This window comes from Anolis carolinensis, chromosome 4 (genome assembly GCF_035594765.1).
Source record: "Anolis carolinensis isolate JA03-04 chromosome 4, rAnoCar3.1.pri, whole genome shotgun sequence".
Lineage (NCBI taxonomy): Eukaryota > Metazoa > Chordata > Lepidosauria > Squamata > Dactyloidae > Anolis > Anolis carolinensis.
Genome location: NC_085844.1, coordinates 169,845,456 through 169,865,275, shown reverse-complemented (window position 1 = coordinate 169,865,275; position 19,820 = coordinate 169,845,456). Strand labels below are relative to the sequence as shown.

The following is a 19,820-nucleotide window of genomic DNA, read 5'->3' as shown; positions in this document are numbered from 1 at the left end:
TCCTCGCTTCCCTAGTGGAGGCGCACCGGGGCCCAGTTAAGCGGAGCAGAGGTGGAAATAGGGTAGAAATCAGGAATGAGGGAGAAAAGGCCACTAGGCTGGAGAATGTTGGCCACACAGCTCCCTTCGGATCTTCCTCTTCTCCTCTCTTGCTTTGCCGCTTTCTTCCGCCACTCTCTTCCACCCCTGACCCTCAGATTGACAGGGCGAGATTTGGGGTTTAGGTGGGAGAGACAATAGCCAGTAATTGGGGAGAGAAGTGTTTACCAAGTGGCTGATAGCCGGCAACTCCTTGCAATAGTAAACTAACAGCACAACAGCAGCAGTGGTCTTGAAAATGCCCAGGGCTTGCCAATGGAGCCGCTCGTCCCTCTCTCTCCTCCTTTGAAGTAGAGGTAGAGAGTAGAAGTAGAGAACTTTCTGAAATTATTCCAGTTCTGAAGCCAGATAGACAACCGGAGCTCCCAGAATCATTTCATCCAATCAGTTTAGTAAACCAAGATTATAAGATATTCATGAAAATTATAGCAAATAGATTGGAAATTATTCTACCAAAGATTATAGGAGAAGACCAATATGGGTTTGTTAAAGGGCGGAGTATCAGTGAACTAATGAGAAATGTTGTTAATGCGATTTGCCATGCGACTAAAACAAAAAGAAAATTGTCAATTCAAAAGTTAGATGTGTATAAAGCTTTCGACAAAGTAAACCATGAACATCTGTATAGATCATATAAAGCACTAAATTTGGGGAATAATTTTTGTGAAATATCAAAATGCATATAGGGAGAATACGGCTTGTATTAGAGTGAATGGACAAAAAACAGAAAACATTCAAATTGAGAATAGGACCAAACAAGGTTGTCCGTTATCTCCAATGTTATTTGCTCTGGTAATAGAACCCCTAGCATATAAAATAAGGATGGATGAAACATGGGAAGGGTATAAGATTGGGAGGAAGGAGGAGTTGAGATTGAAACTGTATGTGGACGATGCAATAATTTTAACACAGAGACCAAGGGAAATGATTAAATCAATGAAAATAATATTGAGGGAGTTTTAAAAAGTATCAGGGCTATCAGTAAATATGGAGAAATCAGAGATATTATTTATTAATACGCCCCCGAAGGAACAATTAGAGATAAGGAAGGAATCAGGATTAAAATTGGGTATTAAAAAAATGAAGTACAGTAGAGTTTCACTTATCCAACACTCGCTTATCCAACGTTCTGGATTATCCAACGCATTTTTGTAGTCAATGTTTTCAATACATCGTGATATTTTGATGCTAAATTTGTAAATACAGTAATTATTACATAGCATTACTGCATATTGAACTACGTTTTCTGTCAAATTTGTTGTATAACATGATATTTTGGTGCTTAATTTGTAAAATCATAACCTAATTTGATGTTTAATAGGCTTTTCCTTAATCTCTCCTTATTATCCACCATATTCGCTTATCCAACGTTCTGCCGGCCCGTTTATGTTGGATAAGCGAGACTCTACTGTATTTGGGATTTTGGATATTTAAGACACTTGATAAAATAATAGATGGAAATTATAGAATGGCATGGAAGAGAATGTTAAAACAAATGAGTAGGTGGAAGAATAAAAATTTGAGACAGATGTCTAGGATAAGGGCATTGAAAATATTGATAATTCCAAAAATGATGTATTTATTTCAGGCTCTCCCAGGAATTCCTCCCATGGCAAAATTAAAGGAATGGGATAGGAAACTAAATTATTGGGTTGAAGGGGGGGAAAGACCAAGAGTAAGGAAAAAATGGATAATTTCTATAGAAATGAAAGGGGGATGGGACTGTCCATGCCTAGAGCTATATAGTGATGCCTTCCAAACCGAAAGAGCGATAGAATTACAAGTGACAAAAAATGGGTGAGATTTGAAAAGGAAATGAATGGAGTCAATTGTGAAGAAATAATCTTTAGAAAATGGGATAAGAGAAATATAGATAAATTAATAGGACCAATGAAAGGAACAATGCAAGTGTGGAAGAAATGGCAAGGGAGAATAAGTAACTTAAAATCTAAAATGTCAACAGTATGGATAATTAATAAGGATAAAGAATCAAATATGAATAGAAATATTCAAATATTGAAGGAAAAAGGAATAGAGAGTAGAACAACTATATGACAGAGGGGGAATAGTAAGAGAAAATAAAATTAAACAATGGCTTGGACAAGAAAGTTGGTTACAGATAAGAGCAATCTGTGTATATTGCAAAATAAAAGAAAATATTAATATGGTTAAGAGAGAAGATAACGCCTTTGAAAAGATAATAACAGAAAAGGGGGAAGGAAAGAAGGCACAGGCCAGCAAAATATATACAATGCTGATAGAGGCTGATGGATGTATAATATGGGATCTGAAAAGTATGTGGGAAACGGAGCTGCAAATCACGGAACAAGAGATGAGAAATGTGGTAGAGACAATAGGGATGAAAAGGAAAAGGAATACCAGAGTACGAGAAATGAGGAGGAAAATATTGCACAAATGGTATCGTACACCCTGCCAATTAGCATACTACTATAAAAAGGGAAGTAGTCAGTGCTGGCATGGATGTCATCAGAAATGTGGGAATGTGAATATGTACAATATTTTTGGCAGACTATACAAAATGAGTCAAATCAAATACTAGGAAATGAGTGGGTCATAACAAAGGAAATAGCGGTATTAGGGAAAAGAGAGAAAATGGGAAATAAAAGGGAAATAAAAGAAGCAATAATTGAATGTGCACAAGCAGTAATAGTATTAGGGTGGAAAGATAAATCCAAATGGTCAGTAAGTAAATGGTACCAATATATGGTGGAGCAAATGGAATTTGAAATTATGAATGTGAAACTAAATGTTGTAAAAACTAATTAAAATAGAACAAGAGAAATGGAAGAAAGATGGACAAGGGTAAAGAACTATATCATGAATCAATCTGGAGATCAAGCCATAAGAAATAAGATACAAATGTTATATAGTATATAGGATGAAAATGGATAAAGATAAAGATATAAAGATTGTCTCACAAAGAAACGAATATGTAAAAAGAAAACAATCCTCGTGTTGGTGGTGGGAATTGTAAATGTTTTGTATGTCTACGGTATGTATTTTTTGTGTTTTAAAAAATAAAAAATCTGTATAAAAATAAATAGTGTACATACAGTCCTTAAAAATATTTACTTAATAAAGTTGAACCAAAAATTTAAAAGCCCAAGGCTTCTAAATTAAAACACACAAAGCTTGTGTTGCCTATTATAATAGAGGTTTGCTGTCGAGTTCAAGAAGTGTGTTAATCAATGTACTACTTGTTCTGACTCAATAACTTGGCTGCAAGAGTGAGGCTGTGGGAGTTTCCATATCTATCTCCATTTACCCAGTACTTACACCAGATATATGTTGTCAGACAGCGTTCAACTCAACTAAGGAGATGCAGACAAGATGCAAGATGCTTTAATCCGGGAAACCTTGCAAAACGTCACACAATAGTAGGTGAAAAATGATAAATTCCAAGGAGCTGAGCAGCCATGTTCTCTCTTCAAGACAAGTACAGCACCGAGAGAGAAGTTAATAGCTATTACGCCATACCTAGGGGTACAGAAAGCCAAGAGAACAAAACTACAAGGCAAATACAGTATGGCAGATGCATGCCTGTGAATATATCATGTCCACTACTTAATGGCACTACTTAATGTGCATGGTACATAAAAGGAACTGATCAGTAAGGTCAGGTTGCTTACCTGTAACCATGTTTCTTCGAGTGTACTCTGTGAATTCACACTAATGGAGAAGGCTGTGCCTGCGGAGGCTCCAACAGAAACTCTTCCAAGGTAAAGTTTGGAAGGCAGCCCTGGGTGCTTGCTCCCCAGTTCCTGCATCGCAAAGGCAACAAGAAAGGGAGATGTTTGTCAGTGGGGATGGAAGGGCGGGTTTGTGTGAATTCACAGAGTACACTTGAAGAAACATGGTTACAGGTAAGCAACCTGACATTTTTCTTCGTGTACTCTGTGAATGCACACTAATGGAGACTAGCAAGCTGAGGTCCAGGATGGTGGGACAGAGCAAACCCGACAACAAGTTGAATATCCAAACCCAATGTTTATTTGATACAAAAGAAATAAGGCACAATGCGGAACGGGGTCGAAACCTGGACCCACTGCACATAATGAAAGACATAACAGTGTCAAAGTGTATCCCCTGACATCATGGCCACTCGGTGTGGGAAGGGGACAAGTGCAATCAGAAATAGCAATATCCCCAAAAAGGAGAAACAAAGTGTAACCTGTCCCTAAAATAGGACAAGAGGTAAACAGACCCCTAACGGTGCCCATCGTTGTGTGGGACAGAAGAGGAGCAATGTAAACAAAGTTTTATTACAGTATATTCTCATAAACCTCAAAAGGTGGAACAGAAATAAAACATTTTAAACCAGTAACAACACCTGGTGTGATTTTTGTTTCTCCTCCCCTTTTTTTACCAGAGGGTAAGTGCTCCGTAAGGGGAACAGGGTTCCTTAAGACAGGCAGGAAGACAAGACCAATCTGGCGAAAGCCAAGTCCTTTTCGGCCTTAGAGCCCATTCTATAGTGGGAGACAAACGTTAAGGGGTTTGACCAGATCGCTGCCTTGCATATAGAGTCGAGAGGATGCCCCTGAGAAAGGCATTCAAGGTAGAGAGGCCCCTCGTTGATCTTGGGCGGACCGACGGAGGAGGAGGGTGCTTAGCCAGCTGGTAAGCAAGTTCAATGGCTTGTGCAATCCAGTGGGAGAGCCTCTGGGAGGAAACTGGGTTACCCAGTTTGTCTGGGGCATAAGCGACAAAGAGTCTCAGTGTCTTGCGCGTTGCTCTAGTCCAATCCCTATTAAAAAAAAGAGCTCTCCTAACGTCTAGTAGGTGAAGTCTCCATTCCAGTGGAAACGAAGGGTTAGGAAAGAAGGCCGGGAGCACAATGTCTTGGTTAAGGTGAAAAGCAGAGATCACCTTAGGAAGAAAGGTGATGTCCGGACAGAGGACGGCCCGATCATGGTGGAAACAAAGATAAGGTTCGTCCACTCTAAGAGCCGCCAGTTCAGAGGACCTACGGGCCGAAGTAACTGCAACCAAGAAAGCTACCTTCCATGAAAGCAAATGGAGGTCTGCTGAGGCCAGCGGTTCAAAAGGGAAGGACGTGAGTTCGGACAACACGAGCTCGAGGCTCCAACCAGGTGTTGGTGGCTGCGTTGACAGACAGAGGTTATTGTAGCCCCTCACAAAGTTTTTTATGAGATGGTCCGCAAACAGGGAAGGCTGGCCATGATGCTGGAAACACCAAGACAGGGCCGCTAGATAGGATTTCATAGAGGCCAGAGACAGCTTTTTCTCTGCAAGGGTAAGGAGGAAGTCGAGAACCACCTGTATCGGGGTTGGGAAAGACTCGATGTTTTGGGACAGAAGGAAGGTACAAAATCGAGAGATCTTCTAGGCGTAGGCCTTGGTCGTCTAAGGCTCGTGGGCTGCACAGAGAACCACCTGGAGGTTTGGAGAGAGGGAGCTCAGGCAAGAATCCTCCATGCAGTGAGATGGAGAGATACCGGATACCACAGCAAAGTTGGGGCTATTAGGATCGCCATAGCAAAGGCAGGGCGGAGCCTCTCCAACACCTTCGGTATCAGAGGAAACAGAGGGAACAGGTAGAGAGGTTCCATCGACCAGTCCAGAAGAAAGCCGTCCCGAGGCACCCGGGAAACGAAGCCGGAGGAAGTCTCGCTCCGTATCAAGATAGCTGCACATTTTGAGGAGAAGCGAAGAGGTCTAGTGTCGGCCATCCCCAGTCGTGAAAGAGAGAGTGGAGAGTATTGGGGTCAAGCTGCCACTCATGGGAGGAGCTCGTCATCCTGCTCAGGGCGTCGGCTAGGCCGTTTTGGAGGCCTGGGATGTGGAATGCCACTATGGAGACGTTGTGGGCTATGTACCATTGCCAGATCTGGAGAGAAAGAGACATCAGCTTTCTCGAACCTGTGCCGCCCTGTTTGTTGATGTTGAATATTGCCACTGTGTTGTCTGTTTGAATCTGGACAGTCTTGTGAAGTATCAAGGGGGCTAAAGCTTTCAGGGCCTTGAAAACAGCGAGGAGTTCTAGAAAGTTTATGTGGTGGCCCTTCTCGAGGGGAGACCAGAAGTCTTGAATGGTGAGGCCATCCATGCGAGCTCCCCAGGCGTAGTTTGATGAGTCGTTAGTTATGGTGACCGACGGGAGAGCAGGGTGGAATGGTAGCCCTTTGCAGACATTGGCTCGAGACTTCTACCAGAGAAGGGACCAGCGGACATGAGTCGGTACCGAGAGGAACCTCGAACTGGAGTGGCGGAACGGCTTGAAAATGTCTATGAACCACCTTTGTAGGGGTCTGAGGCACAGTCTGGCGAAGGGGGTGACCAGAACTGTGGACGCCATATGCCGAGAAGGACTTGGACGGATCGGGCCCGGACCCTCCGGTTTTGTACGCAAACTGCCAGATGATGACGGAGGGCAAGAAATCTGTCGGATGGAAGGGAGGCAGTCTGGTGATGGAATCAAAGAGAGCACCGATGAAGTGAATTCTCCTCGATGGAACAAGTGAGACTTCTCAGCATTGAGCTGGAGACCGAGCGAATCCAAGAGCTGGAGTGTTTGGGCGACGTGGAGTTGCAGCACAGCCGGGTCGGGACCCACAAGCATCCCGTCGTCCAGATAAGGGAAGACTGTGATGCCTTGTTTTCTCAGGTGTACCGCAACGATGGCCACAATTTTGGTGAAGACCCTTGGTGACGTCACGAGGCCTGGGAGGCCTGGTCGAGGACCTTGAAGCAGAGAAATCGTCTGTGGGCCCTCCATATCGAAATGTGGAAATACGTATCACATAAGTCTATGGATGTGAAGTAAGCTCCTTGCTGGAGCATCGGGAGAATGGATGCAATGGACACCATCCGGAATTTTGTTGAGTGGATGAATAAGTTTAGAGCTCTCAAGTCCAGGATGGAGTGAAGTCCTCCCCCTCTCTTCGGGACCGTAAAGTATCTGGAAAAGAAGCTTTGAGGGTCCCATTCAGATGGAGAAGGCCGAATAGCCCCTTTGGCGAGGAGGGAGTCGATCTTGGCGTAGATCTCCGGGGAGGGATTGGTTAGGGAGATGTGACCTGTAGGAGGCAGTTCCTTGAACTCTAAGGCATAGCCTTCTCGAACAATGCGGAGAACCCAGACATCTGAAGTAATGGCCTCCCATTGGAGGCCAGATGGTCCGTAAAAAGGCAAGCGTGTGGGGAGGGCAGGACGGAGGGTTGAGACAGTATGGCGGCTGCAACGGTACCGGATGTGGAGGGCAGACACAGGGGCACGGCGTCAGTTTCAACGGTGAGCCTGAGCGGAAGTGGCTCGACCCTATTGTTTCAGGGTTTGGGCCGAACGACGGGGCTGCTGTTGTCCTTGCTGGCTGGAAACTGAAGACCACCTGAAATCTTGGTGTCGAAAGGACTGAGGTGGGAAACTGCGAAAACGGTGGGGAAACCAATGGGTGCGTTGAGCGTGGGACTGTTCGACCCCACACTTCGAAGCCAGAATCCTAAAGGCATGGTTAGATTTGAGCTTGTCATCAGTTCCAGCATTGAAGAGCCCCAATGCATCAAAAGGTAAGTCCTCAATGACCTGTCTAGAGGATGAGGAGAGACCCAACAACCTCAGTCAGGGATGCCGACGAATGGCAACTGCGTAGGTAATCATTTTGCCGGCGATGTCACCAGTATGTTTTGCCATCTGAATTTCATGGTGGGCTAAAGAGTCTGCTTCTTGCTGAAGCGTGGTAAGAACCGAACGATCTTCGTTGGAGAGCTTTGCAAAAAAAGGTTGGGCATTTTCCCAAAGGATTTGTTGGTAAGCGCCCATACAAGCCCCATAGTTCGCCATCCTGCAGAGGAGGAGGGCACTAGAGTAAAATTTGCGACTGACAATGTCAAACCTTTTGTCAGCCGGAGTATTGGACTGGCAACCGGAAGCCTGGGAAGCCTTGATGGTTATCAAGTTAGGGTCTGGATGGTGTTTAAGCCATTCCATGGAGTCGTCGTCAGTACGGTACCAGGCCTCGATCCTTTTCGTGGGCAGTATCGAGGACGGTGTCTTCCAAGAAGCTTGGATAATGTCCAGTAAATAGTAGTAGGGTAGCTGGGGGGGCTGGGCTTGGGCCCTTTTGAAAACAGGGTCGGTCACAGCCTTGGAAGTCTGCTTGATTTCCATCCCTAGGGCGTCAGCCATTCTGACCATCTGATCAGAGAAGGCACAGACATTGTCTGTCGAGGAGGGGGGGTCAACTTCGTAAGCGTCATGAGGAGGCGAGAGGTCGAGGCCCAAAGAGACGACTGTAGTGAATCGTACCTGGTAGGCTTGAAAGGAAGCCTGGATAACAGTATGGCAGGCCTCCATGTTGGAAGAGAATGCCATGGAGGCAGCCATCTTGATTGAGGTAGGTTGAAAAAGGGGAGGAGTTAGAAGACTCCTAGGATTGGCCAGAGGAGTGGAGAGGGGCCGGGAGGAAAAGAAGAGGAGAAGGTGGGAAGTGGAGAGGTCTGAGAGAGCTGGTGTGTGAAGGTGTAGGGCAGGGTCCTCAAACTTTTAATGTGGAGGACTGATTCACAGTCCCTCAGATTGTTAGGGGGGCGGACTATGATGAAAGTCCAAAATTAAGATAATAATAATAATTTTATACCCCACCCCATCTTCCCAAAGGGACTCAGGGCATCTTACATGGGGCCAAGCCCAGGCTAAACAGATAATGTAAAACACAAGAATAAAACAAATCAATTAACAAATCAATCAACAATAAAACAGATCATAAACTAATAAGGTCATATAAAATAGACATACTTTGATAAAATCCTTGGTTGGCTCCTAAAAGGAACTGGGCCAAGAAAGTGTCAGTAGTGTCGGATGCAATCGGGGGGAGGACAATACCAGAACTATTGTCCCAATTAAAGTGCTGGGGAAGGCGTAAGATTGTTGTTGTTGTGTGCCTTCAAGTCATTTCAGACTTAGGTCAACCCTAAGTCTAAAGTTTAGGAGAGAGGCCAGGTAAATCACCTTGGAGGACCGCATCCGGCCCATGGGCCTTAGTTTGGGGTCCCCTGATCTAGATGATCTCATAAGACCATAGGTAAGTAAAAGGACCCTCAAAGGCCATCTAGATGGTCTCATAGGACCATAGGTAAGGAAAGTGACTTCCAAAAGCCATCTAGATGGTCACATAAGGCCATAGCTAAGCAAAGAGACCTTCAAAGACCATCTAGACAATCTCAGAAGACCATAGGTAAGCAAAAAGACCTCCAAAGACCAGGTAGGCTTAGGTCAACCCTAAGTCTAAAGTTTAGGACAGAGGCCAGGCAAATGACCTTGGAGGGCCGCATCCGGCCCCCAGGCCTTAGTTTGGGGACCCCTGGTGTAGGGTTTAGAAAACTGGGTTGACAGGGAGAGAGTGGAGTGCTGTGAGTTGACAGGAAAAGGTCAGACAGCAGTTTGATTTCTTGTGAGAGTTAGCACAAGAGATTGACTCTCCAGGCCGGGTTAGTTAACAGGAAGAATTCTAAGGTAGCGTTAGTTAAGAACCCAGGGAGCTAACTAGACAGATTAGTCAAACTCGTCACTATTCTCTGAAATAGAGCGAAGGTTTTGTTAATAACAGATCGGTTTGCTTAGATCTGTCTATAACAAAGTGAAGAGAACTGAACGAGCAGCCAATTCAAGCTGAAGTGCTTTTGTAACAAATTACGTTTTTTTGTACCTCTCAGGAGTGGTTAGTTCTCTGTTTTAAAATAAATAAATCTTATTCTATTTAACTGTCAAAAGGTCTCTACAGCGCATCATTCCATCGTCAAGCCTTAGTGATAGTTCCATCATTAGTATCATCCTGTTACTACAGAAAAACCTCTTAATAAACAGTTGTTTGGGAGCCAGGGGTGAAAGCAGTGTTGGCAGGAGTGGGAGCAGTTTACCTCAAATACCTTGGAAAATTCCTAAAACCTATTAGGTTGGTGGCAGCTTGCTTACCCTGTGACACTTAATTAAAAGACAAGCAAGGTTCACTTTACCCTAACACAACCATCATCGCCCTGCTATCATATTGTAGGCACAGGGGTGGGATCTTTTAGGTGTGTGGAAAGGTCTGCCCTGCCTTATAGTTGTCCGTGTCCATGATCTCTCTTCCCCTTTGTGATAACGACAGAGGCTGAAAGAATGGATTCTGGATGATCGACGTCAAGCTCATCGTCCTCGGCGCCTTGAGGGGACAGAGGAGAAGAGGAAAGCACAGTCTGTGGAGGAGGCATAATCTCAAGAGCAGGAGCAGCAGGCAGTTAAGGGTCTTTGGAGGCCGAGGCTTGAACCGCTCAGGCTAAGCGGGCCGTTTGTCTTCCCTGTTCTGGAGTCAAGTGCAGGGGGAAAAGCTGCTGGCGAGATTGCCGACGTTCCGAGGAGGGTTCCGGCACTGGTACCCTGACCACTGTTTGGGTAGAGTGGTGGAGTCCTGTATTTCACCTTCAGACAACTGCTGAGGGGGGGACTGAGAAGCAGCTCAAGATTGTTGGGCCGGTTGAATGGGGGAGGATCTTCTTGACGAAGTCGCCGAGGAAGAAGGGACATCTCTCCATGAGGAGGCCGCAGAAGAAGAACGCTGAGTCATCTGCCTCTTCGCTGGTGATTGTTTAAAGGGCGGCCTCATAGATTTACCCGGTGTTGGTGGGACCTGGCCGACCACCATCGAGTCGGATTGGGCGCGTCGAGATTACTCTTGGGCCCTCTTAAAAGCAATCTTTATGGCCAAGGTCGATGGCAGGGAAGCCACATGGGAGCGAACAGACGTCGCTGAAGCCAAGGAGCTCGAGGTCGAGGAGGGTCCCACCCTGCCTGACTGAGTCAATACCATAGCTGTAGTCACTGTGCATGGCAGCTTCGAAGGTTTAGATGCCTTGGAAGATCTGGAGACCCTGGAGGAAATCAAACGTGCCTTGTCAGTCACTGTCGACATCGCTCTCGAGGTGGAAGCTGTGGGATCCTGCGCGAGCAACTTTTCATAGAGTGCCGCCCTAAGTCTGGCTGCTCTGTTTTTCCTTGCTTGGGCCGTGAGGGCTAGGCAGAAGCGGCAAGTACCGACAACATGGGTCTCTCCAAGGCAAAGAAGCCATTTGGCGTGGCCGTCCAAATCGGGAATCTTAGCGGCACACTGAGTGCAGCGCTTGAAGCGCGTGGTAGACATCAGAAGAACAAAGAGTCCGAAGTGAGCTTTGAGGCGGAAAAAAAGGAACTGGGGAGCAAGTGCCCAGGGCTGCCTTATATGCCCTGCGGGAAGAGGGGTGTGGTTGCCGCCAAAATTCAAACTTTAGCTTGGAAGAGTTTCCGTTGGAGCCTGCGCACGCGCAGCTTTCTCCATTAGTGTGCATTCACAGAGTACACGAAGAAAAAATATACTACTTCTACTGAAAAAGTAGAACACGATTCCTATTTCAAATCTGACCAAGTCTAATGTGAAAACTTAAGGCTTCATAAAATATGAGCATAACAGAAGTAAATGGGACACACCTCCATGGCTTTTTAAATATAAAAATGCTTTGGATGTTAAATGCCTATTATATCTTTATTACTATAAAAACTAGAAATTATGTACTGTAATTGCATTCATATCTACATCAGTAACAAAATAATTTTAATGTTTAATTGTATGACGGGAAAAACAAAGCAATGCTTCAAAAAAGGGTTTCTATTGAGAATTTGGAATCTGAGTCCTTGCCACCATTTTGTAGTATGATGAAACTAGAAAAGGAAAGCTAATGCTACTTTGTGCTTTGCTGAATAATTATCCATCTAAATGTCAGCTGCGGACACGTGATCTTTCTTTTTATGTGCAAAAGGACTGTTCCCTTATGCCCATATTTAATTACAATATGGAAATATAGCACACACTCACCTTTGCCTTTGACATCCCAATACACAACCATTTCACTCCTTCAGGCATTTCCCTCCTTTTTGTCAGAAATAAGACAAGTGGGGAAAAAATCCGAACAGATCTTTCTCTTTCTCTCTTTTACACACACATATGCACACTGCAAAAACCACATTCACTGGGACTCACACAAGAGTGGTGAAACCAAATTCCATATGATCTTGACCATAGATTATCGGTCAAGAACAAACAAAAGATGCATATCTGCCAACTGCAGCATCTGAGGATTTAAAAGTTGCATGTTACATTATTGTAAATGCTAGTTAGAATTATGATCAGTTTTTAGCTAAAGATGACTGAATCAAGCAATCAAAAATGCATCTTCATAAATTCCTAAATTTCTCACAGTATCTTTTTCTCCAAACACAGTGATTTGCTTTGCACAAGATAGCAGGACTTTGTATAGCCAATATCATCCTTATTTTCAACTAACCCATGTTAGTTACATGGAAAACTGAATGGGTTCACATTCTTGACTTCTGCATCAATTCCTTGTTCACATAATTCAAATGAAATGAATGTTCATTCTATGATAAAAATAAGGCAGCTGGGATATGAATAGTTTTGGGCTACTACTGAAATGTAGCTAATTCCTGGCCAAGTTGCATTATGAAATTTAAACCTCAGTCTAGAGAATGCAACCATACCACGTCAAAATAAATGTGCATATCAAATAATGCAAAACCAACAAATAAATACAATTTACCAACATACATACTTCAGAAACCATAAGTCTACAATAATGACTAGGAAGCTAGAGCAACCAATAACCAGGCATTTTATGTGCTATCAAAGGCTTTCATGGCCGGAATCACTGGTTTGTTGTGCATTTTCCGGGCTGTATGGCCATATTCCAGAAGCATTCTCAGAATTAAACCAGGCATTTAAATTCTGAATATCAATCCTAAATCTCTGATTTATTCTTGTTTGGTAGTGAGATGCCTTCGGATCAAAGACAGAATTTTTTGTTTTATACTTAGGTCCCTAACATTAGCATCTCAACTTAAAGGACAGTGCCTATCGTCAACTAAAATGTTAAGAAACAGAGTGTTCTGATCTGAACCATATTTACTGCTTACTTTTGTCTTCAGAAACTGAAGTGAAAACTGAAACATTTTGCTTATATTTTTCAATTCAGTTGTTAATCACTTTTATAAATACAGTAGAGTCTCATTTATCCAACATAAATGGGCCAGCAGAACATTGGATAAGAGAATATGTTGGATATATTGGAATTAAGGAAAATTAAGGGATTAAGGAAAAGCCTATTAAACATCAAATTAGGTTATGATGTTACAAATTAAGCACCAAAACATCATGTTATACAACAAATTTGACAGAAAAAGTTGTTCAATACGCAGTAATGTTATGTTGTAATTACTGTATTTACGAATTTAGCACCAAAATATCATGATGTATTGAAAACATTGACTACAAAAATGTGTTGGATAATCCAGAATGTTGGATAAGCGAGTGTTGGATAAGTGAGACTCTACTGTATAATCAAATACTTTAAAATATATCTTGCAGAGGGGAAATAAGAGGAAAAAACAGAAGAAAGCTCTATTTCAAACTACAAAAAATAAAATACTAAAAATTTCAAATCAATTCTTGTTCATGACCAATGTTGACAAGGGAAGTAATAAGCATAAACCAGACATGAAGAAAGATTACAATGAAAGTCAGTGGGAAAAATCATTCCTAAGACTCCCATCTCAACAAACAGCTCAAAGGAGTTAGAGCTGATTGGTCACTGAAAAATAAAAATACACTATTATTAGAATCACAGACAGCCCCTGAGTTACAAAAATCTGACTTACAAATGACTCTTAGTTAAGAACGGGGGTGAGACAACAAGAAGTGAGAGATACCTACCCCTAAGAAGGGAAATTCACTCCTATAAGAGTTATCATGGGGAAAAGGTGTCTCCACTGAAGACACCAATCCTTGTTTCCACAACAAGCCACGTTTTTTTAAAAATCCAATTATCACAGGGACAGAAAGTGAGGTGAAATCTTCTGAACAAGGGCAAAAGCAGCAAAACAAACACCACAAGGGTGTAAACCCCTTTGTTATCCAAAACTAATATATATAGATAGGCTGGTGTTACACTTAAAAAATGTATCTGCTCCAACTTACAAACAAATTCAACTTAAGAACAAAACTACAGAACCCATCTTGTTCGTAACTTGGGGACTGCCTGTACTGACATCAAAAGCAAACATGGTCTCTCCACTACCCACCTTATCTGTAAGTTCCATTTAAGGAGAAGAATGGTATCACTTGATCTGTCAGAATTAACATACACTTTAGTGCCAGGATAGGGAATAGGAAACTTCTTTCTTCTTGAAAGCTAAATTCAGTTTCTGATGAACTCTCTCCAGGGAGGAGGGAGTCATTCCATATTTCACTGAATTATTCTCTACTCATGATAAGATGGCAGTTAAATAGAAAACCCATAATTCCCTTAATGAAAGTAGTCTCAGAAAAGACTTACCTGAATATTAGTAGCCACTGTCATGGTGTAGAAAGAGGTAATATCAGACAACACATTAATGACCATAGTTATTTTGGCATAACTGTGGGTGCTAAGATTACAGTAAGTTTGATTATCGCCTACGGAACTGGACGTTGTAAAGATAAAAATTGTTGCTGCTTGTCGCTTCGCTTTTATGCAGCGATGTAGTGTTAAGTTTTAAAGTTTCACCATGACAGTCCCCATAAGCCATGCCTTCAGGGAAAATCCAAAAGTGCAGGCAGCTGTGTTTATTTGTATCACTAAATCAGCTCCAGCAGTTTTCATCCCTATCATAAACAGCTCTTTTAGAAAACTAATGGGTTTTATATTGCTTATTCAAGATGAAGCCAAGACCCAAAATATTTCCTATTGCAAGAATATCCAGGCGTACCTCAGTTAACAAAGCCTCTAACAGAAAAGCTCCTTGGTTAAGGTCTATTTATGTCAATCCAAAATCTCTTTTATTCATGTCCTCTGTCTAGCTGGAAGGTTTTTTTTTTAAAGAAATAGCAATGCTGAGAGGATGGTGAATGAGAAGTGGAGAAACACAGAGTAGTTTGTGGTTAATTTCCCAAAAGAAAAAAGCATTCAAAAATGGTAAAGCAGCAACAACAGCAAGAACAGCAGTTCAACAAATCAGAAGCGTCTAGTGCCATCTTAAGCCATTGAGCTTAAGCAATTCAGGAGCAGAGTCAAGCTTAAACGTTATAAAAGGCTTTATTCAAAGAACTACATAACTAGATAGAAAATTACAAAGGGCTTAGCTATCCATCTAACTAGCTGACTCACTGCAGACATCTTGTTTCTCCATGTACACAGAACAAAATTGAAGACTCAGGGACTTGCCACGTGCTCAGAAAAAGAGGCATGTCTAACAGGAAAGGTGATAGGAGGAGAGAACAGAGTGACAGGCAGAGAGGCCAATGGGTAAATGTCTTTTCCCTGCCAACTAATTCATCTGCTTATCTACAGTAAGTCCTTGACGATGACTACAAACTTAGTGTAGTATGTGTTCGAGTTCAAACAAGGCTTTCATTGTTGGATTGTAGCAGTAGGTCAGTAGTAAACAATATAATAAAGCTTGATCTGAGTTTCATCGGGATTCTATATGAACCAATCCTATTATCATTGTGTGCGCCTGCCTACAAAAGGCAAAGTTAAACATCAGTTACCTCCAGTTACTAAGCATCTACGATTAACAAAACAAATAAAATGTGAAAATATATAATTTTGCCTTACCATCTACTTCCAGCATTTAACAAATCAAAACTACCCTGTTTCCCCAAAATAAGACAGGGTCATATATTAATGTTTGCTCCAAACGATGCGTTAGGGCTTGTTTTCAGGGGCAGTCTTATTTTTCCAAATTGACTTTTTAAATGAACTATATCTAGGAATTATTTTTGAAATAGAACTTACATTTCAAGCATCCCCAAAAAATCTGAAAAATCATGATAGGTCTTATTTCTCAAGGCAGGTCTTATTTTGGGGAAAACAGGGTAGTTCTATAAGTTTAGGTATGAAAATGCAAATCATAAGAAAAGTAAAAACTTGATAAATTTTGTTAAAAAGTGGTATGTACAAAGTTCACAATGTTTTTGCTTACTTAACAGTATGCAAAAGGGATCTTGGGGTACCTTAGAGACTGACTGAGAACAAAGCTGGTAGCATAAACTTTCAAAAACTAAGGCCTGATCTACATTGAGGCTGGATCAGTAGACCCATATCATGATGTTAGAACAGCATTATATGGGTCTACATGCTGAACATACAATGCAATTAAACTGCATTTAGCACTGTAGATCCAGCCTAAGTCTACTTCCTCAGTCTATGAAAGCTAATGTTACCAACTTCATTCTCTCTGTTAATTTTTTAAGGTGCTACAATATCCCTTTGCATACTGACATTCCAGACTAACATGTCCATGTCCTTAAATTTTTTTGCTTAAGCAAGACTTGCCTGACCTGGTTGTTTCAACTTCATACATGTATATTGTACATTTTGAATGAAAAAAACACTTGCTGAAACATGCTGAACTGCTCTTCTTTTTGTGTTATAGAAATGTATCCCTATTTTACCCCAAGTTATTTTGTCTCTGGGACCTAATCTCCTGTTAAAGAAGCAATGTCTAGAAATATATCTACTTTCTTAAATGAGGAATACTTTTAAGTGCTGCTTAGAAAATCTACCCCAAACCCATCCACGTAATGTTACCACTTATGCCAATCAAACTTAATTGATTTTGCTATACACAGATTTGATACAATTAAATGTTTTGTCTTTTCCCTTGATTATATGCTTTCATTATAGAGCTTTACTGATTCTAGTTGGTAAGACTATACATAAGATACAGAAAGAAAGTGCAACTGCTTCTACCAAGTCAAAGACAATTGAAGAAATCTAGCTTACATGTGAAATATTTTCCACTCCAGCAGACTCCCATCTGAGTTTTTCCATTTAGAAGAAAAGGAGTTTAACTACAAGCAATTGCTCGCAGATAAAATGTGACCATGTGGCAAAGTGTCCCAGTCAGAACATTTAAGCTTCTACATCCATAACAGCAAACTATTTCTTTAAAAATATATACTTTAGAGCAGCGTCCTTCAATATTTTTAAGAATTTATCCTAATCCAACATATTATGCTATCAAACAATCTTGTTTCTAATATAATACAAGAATAAACCCACTTTTTGGGAGAAAATATTTGTTTAGAGGCACTATTGCATTTATCATTTACGTTAATGTTTAAAGACGTATTGTTGCGGATAAACATTAAAAATGAAATATTCCATTCCATTAATAGTGAAAAACTGTAAAAAAAAACCTGTTGGACATGAATTTTATTGATAAAGTAGCAATAAAACATAAAAATATAAATTAAAATGCTGTAAATCATTGAATTTTAGTTTTTTCTGCAAGTAAAATATCTCCGTCCCACTGTTGGTACATGTAGCACAGGTTGAGAACCACTGCTTTAGAATTTTCACCAATACTATGCCTCAACTCAATTAAGGATAAATAAAATGTCTATACCAAGCAATCAAGTGAAACATTTAAATGCCTGTTTCGAAACAAATGAAGACACAGTGATGAAAATAAATAAATAAAACTTTAAGTCTTGCTGGATTATTAAATCTTCTTGTAGAAGACATTAAAATTACCTTCATTCTGCACACTTCTGTACCACAATATAGCACAACTATTCACTGGAAAGAACCTGCATAAACGTAGCAAAAATTGTGCATATATAATGATATAGACCTTCCATGAAAGGTTACATGATTTACACAAGCCCAGTAACAGATGTGCCAATAAATTAATGCAGTGCTGGACGTTATTAAAATATAACTCGACATCATTAGAGCAGCATAGTCCTTCTTTAATTTCAAAAATGCCAACATTAAACTTGTTAGAAATGATCAAATTGCAAATGGTAAGAACAAAAAGTAACTGGATTAGCAAATTTTGACCACTTTTTTTAGAAATAAAGAAAAAATAGTATCTATCCATTAGGTTTTTATTCTCTGGGGAACAAAAGAAAGCAAAACCAGTCAGAGAAGAGATGTCTATGGCTTCTTAGCTTTGACATTCTCATAAAGATCCAAATTCACATTCAGAAAGGAAAAAAACCCTACTGCCTAAGAAATAAATTAGAGAGCAAGAATTTTACTTGGTCAATAACCAGAAAAATTCTGCAATAAGTAGAAGAGAATGTTCAACTAACCATTTGATTGGCCATTTCTGTGCTCTTGTACATTATTGCTCCTGGGACTTGAAAATGGACTCATTCGACACGTTCCTGTTGTCGGTGAAAAAGGCTGGAGATTTTTCTTGCTGCTCACTAAAGGTGTTGTTGGCCTCTAAGTAATAAAAAAAATAACAAATCAAGATACTTTAAAATGTATGCTTTAACAGGCTTCTTCACATTCTTTACTTCTGACAACCCTTAATGCTTTCCATACTTTCTCAAACAATCTTCTAAAAGAAAAAAAAGTCATCATGTCTCTTTTGATGTACTTTCAGGAACTCTTCTAAGTCTGGATTAATGCCTGATAAAGAACCGTTTCTAGACCTCATGATGGTAACATATTACAGTCAAGTAAAACAATAAGCTTTTGGACACCTCATTTATTCCAGAGGAATACTTTGGAAGATGACCTTAAAAGAAAGTGTCATCTTTGAAAGTTTAACGATTTCAGATTAAGAAAAATAAAAACCTTAACTCGGTAGAAATCTGTCATGGGTGAGAATCTAGTTTGTTTATTTTTAAACCAAATCTACCAATATTTACATGATCGGGGAAAGCAAGACTGGTAGTTTTTTAAATCTGTACTAATCTTATTAGTGAAAATAAGAAGCATATTAAAATAAGTAAACCAGCTTTAGTCTTCTCTTTCAAGTATAGAAGCCTGATGTTTTCTAAATGGCACAAGGTTTATCTAGCAGCACATACAGTGTACTAGCACAGATGAATTGGTCTGCCAAATGGAGCATAATTTAAATAGACCAAGATTTTTGTGTGTGCACCGTCTTCTCCAGCACAAATTTGCTTCTTTCAGTCCATCAAACCATTATTGTTAGTTTAAACCATCATTCTGAGTTTATGCTGGAGTAGGCAATTTCCAAGGTTGAGGGGCCAAGGTGCCCCCTCTATGTATTGTTGTGGTCTGTCTACCAACACCAAAATCTAGGGAAAGAGGAGAAATGTTTGCTCTTAAATAGCTCCTAATACCACCAGAAATCAACACCATGATCACTTTCTGTTGAAAAAAAGCTACTCTTTGGGTTAAAATGCCCTAAGGCGTAAAACATGGCAAATTGCCTCCTGCACTGACGAGGGGGCATTTAAAAGTACACTAGCAGCAGCAAATGTAATAGCAGCTGCAGTAGCAGCAGCAGCAACGTTATAATCATCATGATAATAGACTACACTTCCCTTGGTGAAAAACACAAATATGGAAAGACTTATCCTCATTTAAATTCTGTACTTCTTCCCCTATCCAGCAGACCAATACTACAGGAAGACCAATGTGCTTTTGTCATGCAGAGAATTAAAATCTTCATATTCACGAATTAAGATAGGAAGGGAAGGTGAGCATATGAGACATAGTTTGCATGTACATATATATGCTAGGGCAGTGGTTCCCAAACTGTTTTGTGCAACCCTGGGGTTGTACAAAATCAAAAGAATTCCAAGGGATTTAAAAAAATCTTTTAAAAACTTTTTTAAAAGCCCATGCCAGAGTATGAAGAGCTTATTTAAATTCAGTGTAACTCTAGATTAACAACAAAATTTGAAA

The 19,820-nt window shown here is 40.9% G+C and overlaps 1 protein-coding gene across 5 annotated transcripts in view; it reads right to left on the bottom strand.

Moving 5' to 3' along the window:
* Positions 1 to 19,820, bottom strand: part of itgb3bp (integrin subunit beta 3 binding protein) — a 73,139-nt gene that overhangs the window by 38,799 nt on the left and 14,520 nt on the right. For all 5 annotated transcript variants that reach the window (XM_062978238.1, XM_062978239.1, XM_062978242.1 and 2 more), the window contains exon 3: positions 18,245 to 18,380. In XM_062978238.1, coding sequence (XP_062834308.1) covers positions 18,245 to 18,380 — 136 coding nt within the window. The remainder of the gene's footprint in view (positions 1 to 18,244; positions 18,381 to 19,820) is intronic.